Below are 21,489 nucleotides of genomic sequence, written 5' to 3'. Positions count from 1 at the left end.
GTTGAAGGCCGTGGTGCAAGTTTTGTCCACCAAAATCAGCTCATATTATATTAGAAATACAAAACGAACATATTTTCAAGTACCATAAAGAAATATTACGAAATACAAAATGTACTATACCTATTACCTACTTATATTATATGATTCTATTAGTCATAAATTCTTGAATTAGAAGTTATAATATGATTGAAGATTTAATATTTTAATCAAATGATATCGACTTCTATTTTCCCAATCTAATTATACAAAAAACTGAAAATTAATTAAATCAGAAATATTATTACAAAAGAGAAACTGTGGCTTGATTTATAATTAGGTATGTCTTAAATTAACTTCTTGTATATAGTGAACCTAGAGGTGGACTGGGTCTTTTCATATCAAAGTATGGGGATAGAGCTGGGCTTATATGTAATGAATTAAAATATTTATGGACACTGGACGTCCAAAAGGACTACCCAGATCACGCTTCAAGAAGTCCAAAATAAAATAATTTGAATACATTATAAAGTTGCTCTAAATCTCAACATTTTCCTTGTATTTTTATAAAACATATAAAGCCAATAAAAAAAGCATTAAAACATTTTGGTTAAAATAAGACGTTTCACCTGCTTGTGTTGTCTCCAAGTATGAAAAATATCAAATTTTCGTTCAGTGGTTATTATTAAGCTTCGTCAGTTTAAAAAAATAATAATCAGTCTAATATTAAAACTTACAATGCTATATACGACCTGCTGAAATTGACATCCACTTGTAAGACGGAGATGATACATGCGGATAAGTCATTTACACTTATTACTTTTACAGTTAACATTAAATCATACTTTCAAGTTTAGATCACAGTTATTGTGCCAACCTTAGATCTAGTTCGTAACAATATATTTTTTAATTTTTTTTTTTTGCTTTTTTAAAATTAATTTGCTTGCATGAATTTGCCCATGTTTCCCTGCCAATTTTTTTTTAACTCTAGTTAATCAAGTTATAAATCATAATCTAAATATTTTAAGCTATGACATGCTATACCTCGAGGAAAACTAAATAATCGCTATTTAATGAATTAAATATTATTGTTAATAGATTTTTGGGTTAAAGGAACTGGAGGATATAGTCTTCAGTACTTATAGCACCTAGCCAAATAATACTGTTTAACCACCAGCTAGATGGCCTCCAGATAAGTGTATGTACCTACCTACGATTCTGCAGATTTAAATGGATCTAAGAAGTGTTGATTTGGGGGATTGCAGTGGGGTATGACCCGTTTTGGATTGTGTCCAACCACTTTATGTTGTAAACGGATTATATTCGTAATGAGCTAAATTGTAATTATGGATATTTCAGCAGTGTACCTATTTTGCCTATACAATTCGCCGGGCAACACATTTTGTTATTGCAAAAAAATTTAAACAATAAATAATATTATATTATTATCTACTGGCTGTATTACCCGGCGTTTCTCAGCGGATAATAATGATCATTACTATTTTTTTTGATTCTGCGCGGAGCGAGGAAACGATTGGTTTTACAATGGTGTTCATTTTTTTTTATTATATATCCTGTATACAAAATTTCTACCAGAAGAAATGCTTCGATTTCAACATATAGTACTTTATATTTTAGCAAATTGGATCAAGATGGTACTTTAGAGAGGTCATTTTTCGATTTTCTCAATAGTTATTTAATGCCACTGGAAAGACCACCGAAAAATTACGAAAAAACGCTAAAAATGGGATTTTAATTTCTAACGCTTTGTTTATCACCATAGAAACGAATAAAAAATTAAAATTTTATAATATTAATTCAACTTACATGATAAAATAAATAATAACAATATAAAATATCCAGACTGACAAACCGACTCCACTCAGAATCGTTTTTCTTATACAATGATATTATATTATTGAATCCATATCTAATACAATCCATTATACAATGACCCACTTGTAATCTACCTACTGTATAGCAGAGCGACATCCACTTACCTGCTTTTTTTACTTTTAGTCTTAAGTTCGTTATTTAAACATCTGTTTTTTAGTATTAACTGCTATCTATCTCTAATCAATAATCACTGATCATATTTTTATTACCTTAGCATTTAATTGTATTTATTTTAGTCTTTTTGGATTGTAATTCAACATATTTTACTGCAGTCTCCAGTTAGAAAACAATATAATTTTGTTTGCTTCATACAATTAGTTTATCTATGATGCAATAGTCTGTAGACTGTAGACCTCTATACATTAAATTTTTTGCATCGTTAAAAAATGTCAATAATTTTCATACATTTTCTAACACATTGAAGCAATGGAATAAATTATATCTGTTCATATTGTTCCGTTTATTTTAAATTATACAATAGTGGCAATGAAATTTCAGATCATGCCGAGCAGAAAAAGGTGTAAGCCCAAAAATCGGACACAAAGTGCTAAGGTAAGGTTACCAAAATACCAACTATTGTTCACTTCATTTATGGTTGGGCTCACGAACTACCATCAGTGGACTTTTGTAAACGTGAATTATTCGAAATGAGCAAATCTATTGTAGATTGGAATAACTTTATTAGAGAAGTACCTGTGTATGAAAACTTTACAAAAAACGAAGAGGGACTAAAAGAAACTTCCTAGATTCTTATTTGTCAGAGTTTATGTGGCGAATCAAATTAAACGGCCGCGAATTCTGAAGGACTTGCATATTTTTTTTATTATTTTATGTATTATTTATTCATATATGAATGAAGTATAATATTTTTACGATTTATTTATTCATAATATATTATTTATCTATTTTTATTTTGATTACCTGAATTTTTAGTTTAAATGTGTAGTCCATAAATACTATACGGTTGTATGATAAATAATGTTCATACCTTTTTTATAAATTATTGATTATTGATTAGAACATAAAAAACATGAGGGATGCAGGTGGCTGTCGTCAACTAAACCTAAGTGGAGGAGTCAACTAGACCAGTACCAGTATTGATATTATATATTTAAATACTAAGTAGATATCATTGTAATTTGTAATAGTTGATTTTTTGTAATAAAAACCTACTAATGTACTATTTTTTTTCTTATTTTAACGTTGTTAAATGAACATTTCAATGTAGGTACTACGTAGTAATATTACGTCATAATATGTTATTTTAAAATTAACTCATAATGTGACATTCATACTTGATATTTTAATGAATTATTAACAATTAATTAATATTAACCGAAAAAAAAAATAATGTTAAAATGTATAAAACCAAAAGAAAAATAATACATAAAATATCACAAGATTAAAAAAAAACATATTTAGTAAATATAAAACAAGAATTAACAACCAAATTAAATTTTACATTTTTTTAGTCGAATAAGACTAGATGGTTTCTTTGGAATAAAAAAAAGTAAAAGTAAAGTAAAAGTCAATTTAAGGGTGTCAGTGCCGGTTTTTGCAATTTTTAGGAATTTCTATAAAATTTGAAAACTTTATTTTATATTTTAGTTACTATTAAATATAATTCTTTTCCACTAATCTACAGCTCGATACGGTATATTAGTGTATTACATCAATGAAAATTACTTCACAGGAAAAACTCTCACGCAATGTAGAATAGGTAGTCGGTTATTTCTTTAAATTTTTTTTTTATTTAAAAGAAGGGAACATTTTTCAGTTTGGATAAAAAGCAGAATTTTCATTTTACTTTAAATAGTGGTAGAAAATACTTTTAAAAAGTAATAATAACAAAACCCGACTAGGTATTCTACATGACATGAGTTTACCTGTAAGACATTTTTTTGTACTAAAAAACGCACCGTCTCAAAAGCCCTTAATATGTTTATAATAATGTTAAAAATTATTAATAAATAATTATAATAATCATATGTATTAATAATCCTAAACAGAGAAATAATTTAATTTAAGACAAGTGGTATAAAAAGTAATTTATAATAAAATATAAATAGTATAATCTTACAATTTAAATACATAATACTTATTAATATAAGTTATAACCCATACAATTTTATAAATGAATATAGAAATAATTTATAAATTATAATTAGCATATTGAGCCATCCTTATGGGGAGTGGGTGGCAAGCACGGCCCAAGCCCAGGCCCTGGGCCTCACGCTTTTTGCTTAAATTGGGAGGCCTTGCGTTTTAAAAAATTTGTAAAATTGGTTTTCGCCCTGGGCCTTGCAAATCCTAAGGACGGCCTTCTCATCAATCAAGAATAATACATAGTTATAAACAATAAAATATAATAATGTTTCCCACAAAATGCACAAGTTTAAATTTCTAATTCTTTTTTGGTAGACGTTCCACATAAAGTTAATAGAATAATAATTAGAGCAGAAAAAACATATGTTGTAGACGTGAACATAACAATATACAAAAGTTTTGGAGAAAACACTGACCATATAAATAAATGATTACGAAATAATAAAATAACAAGGTTGTATACACACGATTGAGTGACGTTAAGCATACAAAGTGTTTGAAGTCCTGAAAACCTGATTTGAAAAAAAATCTAATTAGTTTAAAATTTAAAAATATAAATATGACAGATATTATGTATACTTTACTTTTGATCGAGAACAAGGAATAAGTAAACCAGTATTGGTAAACCATACGTATGAGTAAAAATATGGATTCCTGCAACAACAGGATTGTAACTGGTTTGACCAATGTACCCGGGCACTATGTCTAATGTTCCAACACTGTTTGAATTACCCTGTAAATTATGAAACATATTTAGTATTCCTAAGTAATGTTTTAATGCTTACACTGGTCATACTAATCATATTGTACATAATATTTATAATTTATTTATATTTATATGGTATACAATAGGCCTTTGTGACCCACCAGGGGCGTACCCATGGGGGACCCCCCCCCCCCCCCATTATTGATGGAATTTAAAATTCTTAAGGTGCAAACCACAGATTGTATACTTTTTACATGTTAAAAAAATTTGAACCCCTCCCCTTAAAAAATTCCTGGTTACAACCCTGTGACCCACACTACAACTAAAAATAATTTACATAACTTAGTACATAAAGTAAATTTAATAGACTTATTGAACGTAAAATGTTAATTTAAAAATAAACACTTATAATTTAACCAAAAAGATATTGTTGTATCTTATTCAAATTTAAATTCAAACCTGTAGTACTGAGGAATACAACAGTATATAACAACTAATACGCATTTATGGAACCTAGAGGCTTGAGACAATATTACTTTAATGGGCAATGATAAATAGAAGACTTATAACATGGGATGTTTAATTTCAATTTCCAATTAATACTGAAGATCTATTAAAGCACTACCAAAATTTTTATACAAATTTTGTATGACATAAAAATGGAAAGTTAGCAGGTTGAACCAAAATATATGAAGAAAAGTATGTACTTTAAATTAAAAGTTCATGAATAATCTTCTATATAGCAGAAATAGATTAATATAAGTTATTTATCTTGCAAGAGTGTTACAACCTAACTTTACGTCTTTACATACATGACATTTTTACCTACCACTACATTAAATAAGTCTAAAGTATTTTGAAACACTTTCTATTTATTAATCGCACATATTCTAACAACATTTTTGAGAATTTGGTTCTAGAATTACAAGTAATTTACCTGATAGAAAAAGAACATCAACGACAACCAATAATGAAGTGTAGTTGTGGTCAAAGTATTCCAGATTTTAAATTGAAGGAGTTTACACGTATACACTAAGACAGCTGGTACCAAAATGTTATGAGGTCTTAATAATAATGACAAACGTAGGATTAACAAGATTATTATTGAACAAACAGCACTGTTAAACTTGTTGTTATTCCGATTAGTTTGTTTGATAACTAAAAAAGTGTGGCATCCAATTAATAAATACCATGCAATGGTCCACGAATGCAAAGAAAATGTTAACTTTCTAAAATAAATAGTGAATTATATTAATGTTACTAATAGTAATTTATTGTTTTCATAATATAATTATCCTTACAATATATTATATCCATATGGTACAGCAACTTCTTTAGTTTCAACCCTATACATATAAACACTGCATAAAGTCCAAAAGTATAAAACAAAAATAATTGCACTTAATATATTGAAACGCTTATTGTTTTTAATGACTCGGTGAATGTTGATACTAGCATAGAATATACAGCAGAGACCTGCCATTTTTTTCAAAGATAACAATTTTAAATAACTAATTTTGATTTTGATATAATAAAATATATTATAAAAATAGTCTGTACAACTTACCAACAACCATTAGAATTGTCAAATAAATTTGATTTTGGGACTCACGAAACCAATCTCCTAAGCTATAAACACCTGACGATTGATTACCAATAGTATTCAAATTTTTACAAATTCGATGCAAAATCATAGATAGTATCCACTTAGCAGTTGTTGTATAACTATGCAAAATAAAAGTTTTGTATACTTGAAGAGCAGAAAATCCAGCCCAAAGGTGATACAATAACTGATGCTCTTCTTCGATATAACTTGATGAAAATAGGCTTAGTACATGTATGAATGAACCCGGTAAGACATAAAATAAGTTATTATTATTGAAATCGCTAATCTGAAATTAGAAATGATTTCACTATTAAAGTATTCTAAAATAAAAAAAAATTAATATTATACAGTACCTCTAATCTAATTAACGAAGAAATTGGCCAACCAAAACTACCTAGGTTTATAATAAACATTGTGATTATAACACTCGCCAACAGATTAAATGTGGCCGTGAATTCGCAAAGTACACTGTCACACTGTAACCATACACAAACAGCCCAACGAATTAGCATTAAGTATACCAAACGGCTGACTTTAATAAACTGGATATTTACAGCGTCAAAGTCTACGAGCAACAACCAGACCTTAAATTATTAAATATTAATTGTCAACAAACTAAAACTTAAAATAATTAAAAATAATAAGAACAAAAAAAAACTTGAGAAGTTCACTAAACAAAGTATTTGTACCTGTATAGATAATACAATTGAGACAATTATGAGGAACACGTCAAATTTAGCTATTGATCCAATTATATAGTTACTCATACCACTCAGTGCAGATTCATATAACGAAATAACACTGTGTGCCTGATTGATTGATATAGTTTCTCTTTTCAACCAATCATAATAATACAGAATGGCATTATCATAATCCTTCATAAATGCTAAATGATAAAAATTACATATTCTTAAAATTTTTATATATTAAATATTTTTACATAACAGTTTACTCTGGTAAAATTACTCTTTCAAATATATAATATGTAGTAAGAGTTAAAAATCAACTTATTAACAGGGCTAGTATTTATATGCAATGTACAATAGTAAAATATGCAATAAATATATAATAAAATATACATTGAATTTACCAATAATTTCCAAACTATCATTATGTAGAAGAAATATCTTAAAATGTTTAAAAAAAATGTAAAAATTAAAGGCTCAGTCAAACACAAAGTGGTTTGTCCGCCAGGACACTGTAAAATAATACAGAGTACCAGTACACCATGGCAGACCGTTTTGTGTTTGACTGAGCCTTAATAAATTTACTTTTTATCTAAACTTAATCATTTTTATTAATCTCAATTTTAAACAAATTCAAAACATTTTTTATCAAATAAAATCATTGGTTTTATAAAACTGAAATTTGGAACATAATATTATGACATAGCACCTTAGACTTACCTCGTTTAAATATATCATTAAAACATAAATTTTTCATGTTTATAGTATAAAATACATTTAAATATACAAAAAATTAGCAAAATAAAAAATGTATAATATGTATCATATTAAGGCGATTTGTAGACATTGCAAAAAATGTACCAATACATATAAATTTTAGCCCCACTTATAAGTGTTCTATTAGTTAGCTTATAATATGATGACATTAAAATGGTTTTAGATCAACAGATACTTGTATTTTTACTGCTAAGCAAAATAACACAAACTATCAGTAAAAGAAAGCGAGTATCCCTTGATTTGAACTATTTTAACGCCATCAAATGTATGTAAACATACCAAATAATAGGTAGTCTAATTCAAAATACCTTTATTCAGTAATCCTTTTTTTGAAATATAATTTGTATACATTTGCTGAGAGTTATAATGATATGCAAAGAGAATTTCATTGATATTAAGATTTTGCAAAATTTTATTTATAAGCTTTCCCGTACTGCTTGAAGGTATTGGTAGCCCCATAATTACAGAAATTGATGGCACAAAGTCTGTTTGCATTATTTCTTCCCTAGTTTTTTTTTTTTTTTTTTTTTAAAGTAACATTTATAGTTAAGACAATTAAATAATACCAAAAAATACAATTTTTTATTATTAAACATACTTTATGTATCCACCACATTTCTTATTTTTAAAATAAACAAATAAAGGAACCACCACTTCACCAGTCGAGGATCCACCATGACCACCATTGTCACGCATTCCATGATCACCACAAACAATTAAAACGGATGGCAATTCAGATTTTTCAGAATCCTATTAATTTTTCAGAAATAGTTAAAATATGACCAACTACTACATATTGTACTCTTTCGCTAATCAAATAAAAATCCCACAAACATATTTCGATAAATAATACAAAATATTAAAATTAAAATTATAAAATAAATAATAATAGTCAGTAAATTAATTATTACAGTTTCTTAATATTTTGATGATAATTTGAGAACTGCCAATGTTATTGACTGTATACATTAATTCATTTTGTCAACCATTCAAAATATTTATTCATGCATATTTTTTACGATTAGATAACTAATAAGAAGGTAATAATTTTATTATATTTTAAATGTTTTAATGTTTTGTATGATGTATCTGTTAAATTTTAAAAATACTTACAAATAATTTATTAATTTATGAAAATAAAAAAACTCAATTTAATTTTTTTTTTTTAAAGAAATATACATATTGAAAAAAAAAACTTAATATTATTGTTAATATTTGAAAATGATAATATAAATATGAAAGTAAATTAAGGTTTTTTTAATATTTATTTCAAACATAATTCTTTAACACGTTGAATGCATACTGACGCAAATTGGCAACATGAGGATCAATGATACACACTAGGTGAAAACTACAAAAAGACACACACAGTCAACGTGTTAAAACTTTGTTTTTAATTTTTAATGATTGTTGAACTTACAATATTATAACGTTTTAAAAATAATTATTCAATCATTATCATTCAAAAATGATGTATGGGTAATATTATATTCAGGGATTTTTATTTTTATTCACTATTTCATTTAAGAAAAACACCTTATATTTTAGTTAAAACACAAAATTATATAAGAATAGTATTCACCATGTAATTAACAATACGTCGAATAATATTATCCATCTCAGACAATTTATTTGGCATCAATTTACTTCGAGGTCCACCTGTATGTCCAATATGATCTAGGCCTAAATAATGAAGTATCATGATATCCCAATCTGCTGTTGGTTTTAATTCATTTTCTAGATGACGAGTGACATTGTTATCAACCTAAAGAAAAAATATTACTTAATATGTTAATATTCATCTAAAATATGTACTACAGAAAATAAAATTACTTCAGTGTAATCAGATATGTAAAAAGATGTAGTTCCATCATGTCTGACAAATGAATTTGGAAATAATTTTAACCATGTTTCATCTCCATAAAATATAACTTGTTTATTAGCTGCACGGGCTTGGTAAATAATACTGTCTTGTTGTACAGCTGAACTATCCAGGTTTAACACGAGATCTATAAAATTTGGCACTGTACCTGTAGTTAAGGCCTGATAATCAAACATGTACTGGCTTATTTACAATTTGTTCATCAATCACTACACTACTATAACTGTACTTTTATACGTGGCATTGTAACTGTAGGAGCGTTCACTCTGGTGCGGAATAAACAACTCCGGTTTTGCTTTATGAGATCAGTAGTAAATGGCATATTTACATTATATTCAGATTCCGTGAAAAAATCATAACGAATACCATCTATTACCATCAACACAACTTTGTTTACAGACTTGTGATACAAGCGTCGAGTGTCAAAACTAAAAAAAATGTCCAATATATTACAAATAACATGATTAACATAAAATATTAATTCATATTTCATTTTTAAGCACTAAAAGAAAGATAAGCAATTCTGCAGGAAAATATGAAGTCTCCTAATTAAAATACTATAACATAGGTCACAATCACTGATTATTATTAGTTATTATTCTTCATTAAAATTATCTATTGCATTAATAATTCAGACAAATATACAGCTGGATTCCTTATAAGAATTTAAGTATAATACAGGTACCTAAGTACCTACTCTCCAGTTTTAAATTCTATGCGATTTAGTAGGGAACTACGAATGGTTAAAGGTTTTCATGTCAATCTCAATAATTTAAAACTATATAAATTCAAAAGAAACCTTGCAAACCTTGCTAGTCACATTTTTGAAAGGAGCTCGATAGTCTGTGGTTGGGTAGTAATACTGGAATAGGCAAGGTAGAAAAAATTTCCAGAGGGGTTAAGAAATAAAAACAATTAACAAAAAAGCTGATGTTTAATTTTTAAGCCTAAGTAATCAGAGAAAATGTTGGAAGGGGGGAGATTAACTTTTAAGCCCTCCTTTCTCACTCAACAGGTACGGCCATGGTAGTAGGTAACTCTGTGTCTCTATCTTGTAATTACCGCCAAGGCTCCGAGTCGTTTTGGTTCGGCCTTATAGTTGACGGGATATCGTTTGGCATGGACGTGCGGCTGTCATTGTAGCCAAACGAAAAAAACCCATAGAGGAATAGCAAATTCGCAAAAATTGTGCACGACGACAGGTATAGTAGAGTGACCGACTGCTTGGTCAGTCGCATAGCGAGACCGGACGAGTTCTACCGTTATTCGCTAAAATGTTTTATCCATCTCACAACACTTGTGGCGGCGACGACAATTCGATCATTTCGAGACTTCGAGCACGAACGTTAGTTTTCTTTATTCAATGCACCCACACCACAAACTGTCAGCATGCAAGTTTCAAAACAACTTCAGCTCAAATAACGACTACTGAGTGCAGACTGCAGAGCCACAAAACTGCAAAAGCTGAAAAGCGTAGTCGTCATTTAGACGACGCTAAACGCCAAAACAACAACAACAGACAACTGACAACAGTTGTTATTTACATAACCTGAAAATCACACCAGTCACCGATTAACCATTATGAAGTTAGATGCGCGTCGCGCGACCACTTGCCGGATAGCAAATACCGATGGATTTATGAAATATTTTAATAATAATTATTAATTATTATTAATTATTATTACACTTTTTATTATTTTTTATAGCCTATAGGTATTTTATTACAGTAATATAGTCTATAGGTACTCTGGTACTGGCAGTGGTGGATTTAAGGGGGAACAGAGGTCCCCATTGGCGTAGCATTTGGATTAATAAATTGGGCCATTTTTAAATATTTGTGTCGTAAAACTTGGAAAAAGAATAATAAATGATTAAGTAAGAATTTTTATTTTATTTGTTACTAAAAAAGGAACTCGTTCCTTTTCCAAAGAAACGACAAAGGAACGAATTCTTTTTTTTAAGGAACAAGGAATAGAACAAATTCCTTTTTATAAAGGGACCTGCCAAACACTGAATATTATATAGGTACCTTTTTTTTTTTTTTTTTTTTTTTTTCAGTTTAGAACCGACGACGTCGCGGGAACTGCTTCCGCAATGCTTCCGCGAGTTATATAGGTACCTACATACCATAAAATGCATGTGATGATTTACTGTTTAGTATTTATGTGGTTTTTACTTTTTACACAGTCCACAGACTTTAATACTTTATACTATTTAGTATTTAGGTACCTATATTATACTGGTTAGTAAATAGTAGGTAGGTACCTACAACTTACAAGCCTACAACTAACAACTGCCATGACGGCATGACCTATAATTTGCAAACTATAGTTTAGTAACTAAACTATCGTTTGGATTTATTCCCATTAGAGTAGACACGTTTCCCGATGTGAGGTAGTGCGTAGTTTGTGAAAAAGTTCTCAGTAACAGTTCTTTAGCTCCTGCGAAGCTTAAGCGACATTTGGAATCTAATCATCCAAGTCTGAAAGGGAAAGATCTAGAATTTTTTCGAATGAAGAAAGACATTTCAATTGGAAGTGCGAGTTCTCTCACTAATTATGTAAAAGACGAAAATGAGAAAAACACAGAGGCTTCATTTATATTGGGTTATAATATTGCACATGCCGGAAAACCTCACACCATTTCCGAAAGTTTGATTAAACCTAGTATGATAGAAGTTGTCTCTTGTATTCTCGGAAAAAAAGTTGCAGCAGTGCAGTGCTCAAACAATACGATTTCTGATCGAATTCATAAAATTTCTGACCACATTGAAGATGAATTTGTCTTCAGATTAATTAACTGTAACCAATTTTTTTTACAAATGGACGAAAGCACCGATGTTTCTGGGTTGTCCATACTACTTGTTTTTGCCAGATATACTCATGAGAAAACCATTCAAGAAGGGTTGCTTATTTGTGAAAGTTTGAAAACGCATACCACAGGAGAGGAAATTTTTGAAGTTTCAAATAAGTACTTAGTGAAAAAAAAATATCATGGCAAAAATGTGTGGACGTATGCACGGATGGTGCTGCTGCAATGGTTGGGAAGATAAAAGGTGTAATAACCAGAATTAAAGAGGTAGCTCCAAAATGTAGTACCTAACAGCCACTGTGTTTTACACCGCCATGCGTTAGCAACCAAGAAACTTTCGCCAGATCTTAAATCAGCACTAGACGTAGCTGTTCAGTGTGTGAACTTTATAAAATCACGCCCCTTAAAAACAAGGCTGTTCAAGAAGCTCTGTGAGGAAATGGGGAGTGACCATCAGAATCTTCTTTTACATACAGAAATCAGGTGGTTGTCCAGAGGCAAAGTTTTAACAAGACTTTTTGAATTGCGAGATGAAGTAAAAATTTTTCTGAAGGAGCATACGAAAACAAATCTTTTTGAGTGGTTTCATGATGAGAATTGGCTCATAAAGTTAGCTTACCTCTCTGATATTTTCAACAAGTTAAACGAAACAAACTTGGGTTTACAAGGAAAAGAAACTTCGATCTTTCAAGCCAATGACAAGATTAAAGCTCTCATTGGCAAGTTGGATTTTTGGGTCGACTGTGTACAAGAAAATGATTTTACATGTTTCTCAAACTTGAATAAATTCTTATATGAAAATGAAAGCTCAGTGACACCGACAAATGCAGAAGAAATAAAAGACCATTTAATCAATTTAAAAATTTAAAATCCGGATTACTTTCTTACTTTCCAAGAATAAATGAAGATTCTGATAATTTGTGGGTACAAAATCCATTTTCAATTTAGAAAAAGCCAAAAGAACTATCATCCATTGAATACGAAAGTTTGCTAGAAGTAAAATCTTCATCTGAATTGAAAATCAAGTTCAAGTCACTTAAAATTGAGGAGTTCTGGATCGCCATGGAAATTGATTACGAACAATTGTCCATAAAAGCTATCACCGTTTTATTGCCATTTGCAACTTCCTACTTGTGTGAAACTGGCTTTTCAGCGTATACAAAGACCAAGAATAAGTTTCGAAATCAACTGAACGCGGCTCCGGACCTACGAATCCAACTTTCAGGTATAACTCCAGATTTAAAAACAATTATGAAGAAAACTATGGAAAGATTCCAATCTTCTCATTAAATTAATTCTCATTAATTAATTATATTTATAAAATACTGTAATAGTTATAAACAAAATAAAATTTTAAAACCGTCTTAACTATATGTTTTTTTAATTTTATTAAAGACACTTTTATGCCGGAAGTGTCCAAAAACCCACTCATTTCAGTGTACAAAAAATATGTCTGCATTACTATTATAGAAAAAATATGGGGTTCCTCAAAATGTTCAAGCTCCTGCAAGGGTTCCGTAAGTAAAAGAAGTTGGGAAACGCTGGTTTAGTTAGTAGTTGTACCTAACTTGTAAGTTACTAGTTGAAAGTGAACGATAAATACTTAAATAGTGAAAAATATCGATAAAACTGTGAATTTAATCATGTGAAACCCGCAACTGGTTGGTTTCGCTTGACTCAGCCTCTATACTCCAACTGTCTCTGACAGTCCCTTTTACGTCGATCGCACTAGGGCATCCATCAATTAGAACCAGTGCTGGGGGGGGGGGGGGGTGACAATATCATAAAACATAACTAAGAACCATGAACTAAGATAAACTTATATAAACTTTATCTTAGTTCATGCTAAGAACCAACCAAATTGATTTTATTATAAATATCATAAAATAAATACACAAGTACACAACATAGATGAACGATGTATCTATGTCATATGTCATGTATTATAATATCATCAGTAAAAATAATTTATTATTTACAATTACAAACAATTACAATCATCTCACATTTGTCTGGGGGGAGGTCACCTCCTTGCACCCCCTAATGGACGCCCTTGAATTACCGCAGTATAGTTATCAGTTACTCGGTACTATACACTGCACTACTGCAGTACTGTACGTCTGTACTATAATAATATTATAGCTGCCAGTTTAGGTATATAAATTATAGGTCAATGGTATGAAGTAGGTATAAACTATAAAGTACACACTAAAGTTGTCTATTAAGTAGTCAACAACAGTGCAACTACAATAACGTCCGACCATGTCCGACGTCGCACATTTTTTTGGCGTTTTTTTTCTCCATTATCATTAATCACGCATTCACGCGCGTGTATTATACACACAGATTTCTGTATAGTCCAGTGATTATACTCGACCATGAACATAACAATATAATAGCACACCGTATACGACAAACGTTCAACAATTCCACCAGTACAAATAGCTCCACACTCGTGCTCGGCGCTCGTCATAATATTATTATTACTATTATTATTATTATTATTATTATAACTATTACTATTATTACCGTCGTCGACGCGGTATTAAACATTGAACACTCGTATGCGAGATGTACGTCGTGGTATCCCATCAACCCCGCCGACATGTTTTCATTTCGTGATAATAATATTTTTTATAGTTGTGTATAATACTACGATTATTGTTACTGAATATTGAATTGTGATCATTCGCGAATCGTGAATAATAGCGAGTTTAGGCACTAGACGACGCATAGTGCAGTTATTGCAGTCTGTTTTTGTATTCGTCGTCGAACACCAACACACGCGACTTATTGATAATAATAATTTAAAAATACGATTATACAACAAACACACGTCACACACACACACACACACACACACATACCCCGAAACCGGTAAGAGTAGAAAATAATATCACATTATTGTACAGAACTGCAGAAGGCGACGACGACCCACGACCAGCGCTCGGCAACAACAAACCGCCGCCGCCACCGCCGATTCCACATTTTGTCCGACTACAGTGCGGTACATATTCAGCATCCGTTCGATCATCTCACTTTAGTTTACCGCAATATTATTATGTCTGTGTTACCGCGGAGAATACTCAAGGAGACGCAACGTCTGATGCAGGAACCGGTGCCCGGAATTAGTGCCAAGCCGGACGAAGGAAATGCTAGGTGAGACGCGTTTTCCACGCATAGTGCATTGATGAAATGCTCGATATACCTACTAATTGGCTACTATTATAATTTTTGTGTTAACGTGTGCGCAGGCTACCCGTCTGCGTGAGATTGGGTTCTGTTTGAATTGCGTTTGTTGAATTTTTTTGTATGTACCTGCCTACTACATAAGGGTTGACAGATAAAATTTTAAGAAATCTGAGACTCCAAAATTGAATTTATAATCTATATTTATATTTTTTTTTTCGGTAAACCCATAACGTCCCTGCAAATCTGGGGCGAATGGCCTCCCTAACCTACAGGTCCCCAGTCGATGCGAACAAATGACTATAATGTTCGTCGGTTGTTTTATTTGATTTATTTATTTTTATGCCGCAGGTATTTTCACGTCAAAGTCACGGGGCCTGAAGACTCACCTTTTGAAGGGGGCCTGTTCAAGTTGGAACTATTTTTGCCCGAAGACTATCCAATGTCAGCGCCAAAGGTTCGCTTCATTACTAAAATTTACCATCCAAATATTGACCGACTTGGAAGAATATGTTTGGACATACTCAAGGACAAATGGTCACCAGCATTGCAAATCCGTACTGTTCTTTTGTCCATACAAGCGTTGTTGAGCGCACCAAATCCAGACGATCCATTAGCAAACGATGTAGCTGAACTATGGAAAGTCAATGAAATTGAAGCCATACGCAATGCTAAAGAATGGACACGCATGTATGCCTCAGAAAACTGAACAGTACGCTTTAAGTGAGGAGTATAAAAATAAAGTTAAAAGTTAATAATTATAATAATATAAAATACTCTGAATGAAAACCATTCTAAATCGAGCAATATACTTTATATATTTTTTTCCAACAGTTGTCTTTTAACTAATGGAAATTTATTAAGAATTATAGAAAATGGTAATGATGGAATATAATTGTTAACATATTGTTGTTCCCTCAAATTGTATTATTATGCCTTTGGTATGTAATCACAATGATAACTTAAAAGGGTAGGAAGTTTTACTAGCCTATTCTACTGAATGAAATATAGAACTGTTAAGTCATCAGTGAATACTAGTAATTTACTTATATATATTTATGTAAAACCTATGTATTTTCATTTTAATGTTGTAATGCTTTTCATCAGTTATATCTTAATTTAAACTTGTTTGTAATCTTTTATTATTCAATTTTTTTTTTTATGATTATTATTATATTGCTGAGATTCATCATTCTTGTGTGAATAAAACATTTATTTAAGACTTACCTAGCCTTTGATTAAACTATTATGCACCCGATGGGAATGTTTAAATCACTATCCTAAACACTGGTTTTTTTTATCATTAAAAATATATTTTTGTTTGGCATTCAAATGTAATATATTTTTTTTCTTAAACCTTAAATTTGCTCATTTTTTCTAGAATAAAGTTGATAAATTGGATATATTAAATCTTGATTAACTACAATGACTAAGCAACTCGAAACAGTCTTATCACTTTAAGAGGATATCAGTAAAATTATTTTATTGTTAGAATATATGAATAATTGGTTTTAGATTGTAAGATGCAATTTTTATATCATTGGTTTTGCTGAACAATACACTGTTATTCGTTATTATATAAGCCTAAAAAAATTAATGACTTCCACTTCACTTTGTTTGAGACAAAATTATTCTAATTAAATATATTTATAATGCCATGTGGTTTTAAAATTACAATTAATTAATAGTTCACAATACCTATTGTTTTGAATATTTTAAGCAAACTTGACATATGTTGTAATCTTGTCAGTGAACTTGTTTACATTTTGTTTATACTATAACTGTTGTATACTTAAAATATACTTGTATACAATTAAATATGATCATTTTTTTAAAAATTATATTTGTTAAATATAAGAAAAAGAAGTAATTTAAAAACTCATCATGTATGATTTAAATAATCACTAAAATGTGTGTTCCATATTTAAAACACTTCAAACTGTTGAGGGAAGTTCCACTCTACACAACACTAGTTACTAACCAATATACATATTCATTCCGAGTGCAATGATTTTTAAAATGGCATTTATACCTAACAACAAAAGTGGAATTATAATTTAATTTTCTAAGTCATGGCAGAATTCTAAGAAGCCTTACAAAAAAAATGCATTATCTATACCCTATTTCAAATAAATTTGGAAAACTGCTCATCCTTTGAATAACTGTGATTGGCCAGTATTTGGCAGAGCACCGACCGCAGCCAACTCTACGCGTTTTTATCGTGATTTTTTAACAAATTTATTTGGAATATAGTGTACTTACTGAGCAAAAAAAAACCTTGTTGAAAAGAAGGTAGACAACTTTTAAACATCTTCTACATAGTGTACTAAAGTCCTTATGACACATTTCTCTATTTAACATAATATTTTTGTAAATACTAAGGTAAGGGAATAGTCCAGGAAATTCTCCCTTGATCTGCAGCTAAATGAATCAACTATTTCTAAGAATAATATGTCTGATTACATTTATATTATTATTAGTATTTTTAATTTAATTATACATCTTAGGTGATGTAAGTTGTCTTGTATGTATTGTATAGTCGATTTGTATGTGAATTGTGAACATTGAAAATTTAAGTATATTCCTCATTGTTATTGTAATTTGGGTGAAAGGCAAGAGTAAACACGTATAAATGCCTAAAATTGTATCATATTATTAGGGCAGAGAATTTTGTTTCCTATTGACCTACTTTTAAATATGCAGTCATGCAAAAGTACCAAAATATTTCCGGAACAAATTGTAATTTCTAATATTTTTTTATATTTTAGTCATAATATGAAAACCATCAACTTTTTTAAGAACATGTTAACATTTTTTGTTAATCTCAAAGCCATTAGTACTTGTTAAAATGTTAGCTCTTTAAATTTATCTTTAAACTAATAAACATAACTAGGTGCTTTTAAAAATACTTTTTTTTAAATTGTCCTAAACATGTTTTTGCTCCATTTATATAACCCATGGATTACACAAGTTATCAGCTCACCAGCTCATATTTATTAAGTCTTGAACAATTTTTATTTATTCTGTACTTCATGATTTAACAAGTTATTAAAAAGCACAACTCGACATTTAAAAAATTCTGAAACTGCAAATACATATATATATAATATACATAATCATTAACAGGGCAACCCATGGAAATTTGTTGTTTCTGTCTTAAAAATGTACAACATGGCAAATGTTATGTTCTATTACACATTTTACTCTGGAATTTCTAAAATCAGAGTGAATTTACCTCTTATAAAATTTAATGGCAAGTTATCAATGTATCTACAAACAACATTTTAATCCGCAGTTTCCAGTCCATATTTTCTTAGTTAGTGATTTTTATACAAATTTTAAATTGTATTCGTGATTACTGATTAGGTTCATGGTATAGATAGCTTAAAATTGGTCTAAGTATTTTATTATATATAAACACAAATAATATAATCTGAAATGGAAAAAACTTCAAGTCTACAATTAATATTTTTTTAAAATTTCAACAAAAATGTTATGTAGGAAAAATCTTGTATTCAATTTTTTAGCCTTTGGGAATTAAAATTGAACATGAGGATTGAATAATATTTTCTGATCCAAAAGATAACTTGTTGAAAATAATGGTGATTACATTTAAACAAATTACCTACAAAGTAAAAATATTCTTCATTTTATATTTAATTATAATCAATAATTAAACATTCCATTACAAAGTATTATATTATAGTGAATTGTGAATTGAACATAATTTAAAAATAGTTGCGATTGGCATTTACACAGCTGTGATGACTGATTAAAGTATAATAAATGTTTCAAGAGGGATAACCCCTCCATAATAAAATTTTGTTACAACCTAATTTTTAGGATGAATTGTGGTAATATCAATATGTTTGCACTCATTACAGCTATTTTATTGTTTTAATATTTTAAATTTTACAACTTGATTGACTATATCATTTCAAACTAATCAAGAACCTTAATTTGCCAACTATTCTTTTTTTAATGTTTTCATAAACTCGTAGGAACAATTTACAGTTAAATGTATAAATATTCTATTTTTAAGGTTAAATGATTCTTGTGGTCTTTCTGCGTGCACACATCAATTTAAATATTTTTTTTAAATCTGAACCGTATAATTTTTACAAGGTTATGTAATTAATTGTTATTTAATATGTTCGTTTCAAATGACCTTGTTGTACATTTTATTATTTTTTACAGCCCCCTGAAATTGGATGCTTTTTACAGATGAAGACATCACATTCAATATTGTAAACTTTATACACTTGAAAGCTTGAGAAGTATTTAAAAAAAACTTTCAATGGCAAACCAACCACCAAACCTTGGCTATATTATATTATAAATATTTCAGATTTAAACTGGTAGAAACACATTTTGTAAACATTATACATATTAATATATTATATATTGATATATTATATAATAAATATATATTTTAAATATTTATTTTATTTTTATTATAATACATAATATTTTAGTCTAATGACCACAATAAATATTAGGATTAAAAATTACATCATAACATGTTCATTCACGACAATGACTAGAATAATTAGGAATTAGAATTGTCACAGCTAATGCGTCCATAGACACATTTTATGTATGATACGTAAATTTGAGTTGTTCAAATGACGACAATGCTGTTGTGCTTACAATGTTGTTGGTCAAAGTATAAATGAATACAATGCTACAGCAATGTCATATGCATTAGCAATAAAGTAATTATCACAAATAAAAAATAAAATAACAACAACATTAAAAAAATAATAATAAAAAATACCAAATAAAAGTATATAAAAAACAAACATAATGTATGAAAAAATAAAAAGTAGGACCTTAATTAGATTGATTAGACTTAGAAAAACAATTCAATGTATAATACAATAATATAATAATTTTTTGTGATATGGCAATATTTGATAAATTGTGTTTTAAATGTGTACGCGATGTATATTAAAATCATCATGCAGATGTTCGCTCTAATTTTTTAGAGTTTTGGAATCTCAAAATGCACAAAATAATAACAAAAAACATAAATTGAAAATTAAAATCAAACAATATTTGGAAAATTGTTGTTTCCATATTACTTTCTTTTTTTTCAATCCTTGATAATATTTATGATTAAAAAGGAAATGGGAGAAGATACCTGCAAAATTGTGCAAGAACCCTTTACTAGTCCACAAACTGACCAGATAGTGTAACAACTGTTCAGAGAGATACAAAACCTAATGTGTACAATATATTTTGTTGAGTGATACCGCAACATCTCACAAATATACTTTAAACTTAAACTCATAATGGCAAATTATTTTTACATTCATTGTATAGACTATTCATGTTTTAAGACTAGATGAATACAGGTGTCTCTTGACCAGTAAGAAGACGAAACATGGATGTTGGCATTGTTTTCATCAAAATCTGTAAAATAAACATATTAGAACATATTGAACAAGAAAGTGCAATTTTTCTGCGCATTTAAATAATAGCGCAAAGCCTAATTCCCCCACCATGCAGTTGCCGTCACTGCCAGTCGTACGTGAACTATGACATGTTTTGGGGATCACCTAATTGCTCTCTCTTGCTGGACTATATAAATTCACGTTCAACATTTAGGGATTATATTTATTTTGATTACACAATTTGTTTTTGATTGAGAGGACGTCACACACCTGCACGTGTTGTCTTCGTCTTACACATGTATGCCATAGACAAAACACATTTACACAGTCTGAGTTGAACTCTCTCAATTTTGGTTCTAGAGTAAAAATACCTATTATAAAATTGAATTGTGACAATATTTCTGAGGGCAAATCATAGCGTTTTTTCCATTATACCTAATAAATTAGTAATAGAAAAA

The 21,489-nt window shown here is 29.4% G+C and overlaps 3 protein-coding genes across 24 annotated transcripts in view; 1 reads left to right on the top strand and 2 right to left on the bottom strand.

Annotated features, from left to right (window-relative positions):
- Nucleotides 1-3,905: 3,905 nt before the first annotated feature.
- On the bottom strand, nucleotides 3,906-11,167 carry LOC100159250 (GPI ethanolamine phosphate transferase 2). Of its 4 annotated transcripts, none has more exons than XM_001947057.4 (13): nucleotides 10,698-11,166; nucleotides 9,865-10,063; nucleotides 9,587-9,796; nucleotides 9,336-9,518; nucleotides 8,352-8,503; nucleotides 8,062-8,258; nucleotides 6,980-7,176; nucleotides 6,644-6,874; nucleotides 6,252-6,576; nucleotides 5,986-6,160; nucleotides 5,622-5,913; nucleotides 4,563-4,711; nucleotides 3,906-4,490 (listed from the first exon to the last, which is right to left on the bottom strand). In XM_001947057.4, exons 1-13 carry the CDS (start codon nucleotides 10,871-10,873, stop codon nucleotides 4,268-4,270), a joined length of 2,709 nt encoding a protein of 902 aa, XP_001947092.2. In that variant the 5' UTR covers nucleotides 10,874-11,166; the 3' UTR covers nucleotides 3,906-4,267. The 4 variants fall into 4 exon arrangements, with proteins under 4 accessions (XP_001947092.2, XP_016662994.1, XP_016662995.1 ...); XM_016807505.2 differs by having other exon boundaries at nucleotides 5,622-5,842; nucleotides 5,986-6,030; XM_016807506.2 differs by lacking the exons at nucleotides 3,906-4,490; nucleotides 4,563-4,711 and having other exon boundaries at nucleotides 5,698-5,842; nucleotides 10,698-11,167.
- A 3,805-nt stretch (nucleotides 11,168-14,972) lies between these two features.
- Nucleotides 14,973-19,915, top strand: LOC100165388 (ubiquitin-conjugating enzyme E2 N). 2 transcript variants are annotated; one of them, XM_003247026.4, is made up of 3 exons: nucleotides 14,973-15,605; nucleotides 15,987-16,358; nucleotides 19,833-19,915. In XM_003247026.4, the coding sequence occupies exons 1-2, from the start codon at nucleotides 15,508-15,510 to the stop codon at nucleotides 16,342-16,344; spliced, it is 456 nt and encodes a 151-aa protein (XP_003247074.1). In that variant the 5' UTR covers nucleotides 14,973-15,507; the 3' UTR covers nucleotides 16,345-16,358; nucleotides 19,833-19,915. The 2 variants fall into 2 exon arrangements, with proteins under 2 accessions (XP_003247074.1, XP_001950288.1); XM_001950253.5 differs by lacking the exon at nucleotides 19,833-19,915 and having other exon boundaries at nucleotides 15,987-16,968.
- A 309-nt stretch (nucleotides 19,916-20,224) lies between these two features.
- The window catches only part of LOC100163331 (dentin sialophosphoprotein), a 16,922-nt gene continuing 15,657 nt past the window's right edge, over nucleotides 20,225-21,489 (bottom strand). For all 18 annotated transcript variants that reach the window (XM_008188595.3, XM_008188596.3, XM_008188597.3 and 15 more), the window contains one exon: nucleotides 20,225-21,050. In XM_008188595.3, coding sequence (XP_008186817.1) covers nucleotides 20,979-21,050 — 72 coding nt within the window. In that variant the 3' untranslated portion in view covers nucleotides 20,225-20,978. The remainder of the gene's footprint in view (nucleotides 21,051-21,489) is intronic.

This window comes from Acyrthosiphon pisum, chromosome A1 (genome assembly GCF_005508785.2).
Source record: "Acyrthosiphon pisum isolate AL4f chromosome A1, pea_aphid_22Mar2018_4r6ur, whole genome shotgun sequence".
Lineage (NCBI taxonomy): Eukaryota > Metazoa > Arthropoda > Insecta > Hemiptera > Aphididae > Acyrthosiphon > Acyrthosiphon pisum.
Note: the sequence above shows the minus strand (reverse complement) of the source record. Positions and strands in the feature narration are given on the sequence as shown.

Coding starts and splice junctions, on each gene's coding strand:
- LOC100159250 (XM_001947057.4), bottom strand. CDS start 10,873: ATGCGACTGACCAAGCAGTCGGTCACTCTACTATACCTGTCGTCGTGC. Junction 9,797..9,864: donor TTACAATGCCACGTATAAAA/GTACAGTTATAG, acceptor TTTGATTATCAG/GCCTTAACTACAGGTACAGT. Junction 8,504..9,335: donor GACGTATTGTTAATTACATG/GTGAATACTATT, acceptor AAAAATTAATAG/GATTCTGAAAAATCTGAATT.
- LOC100165388 (XM_003247026.4), top strand. CDS start 15,508: ATGTCTGTGTTACCGCGGAGAATACTCAAGGAGACGCAACGTCTGATG. Junction 15,606..15,986: donor CCGGACGAAGGAAATGCTAG/GTGAGACGCGTT, acceptor TTTATGCCGCAG/GTATTTTCACGTCAAAGTCA.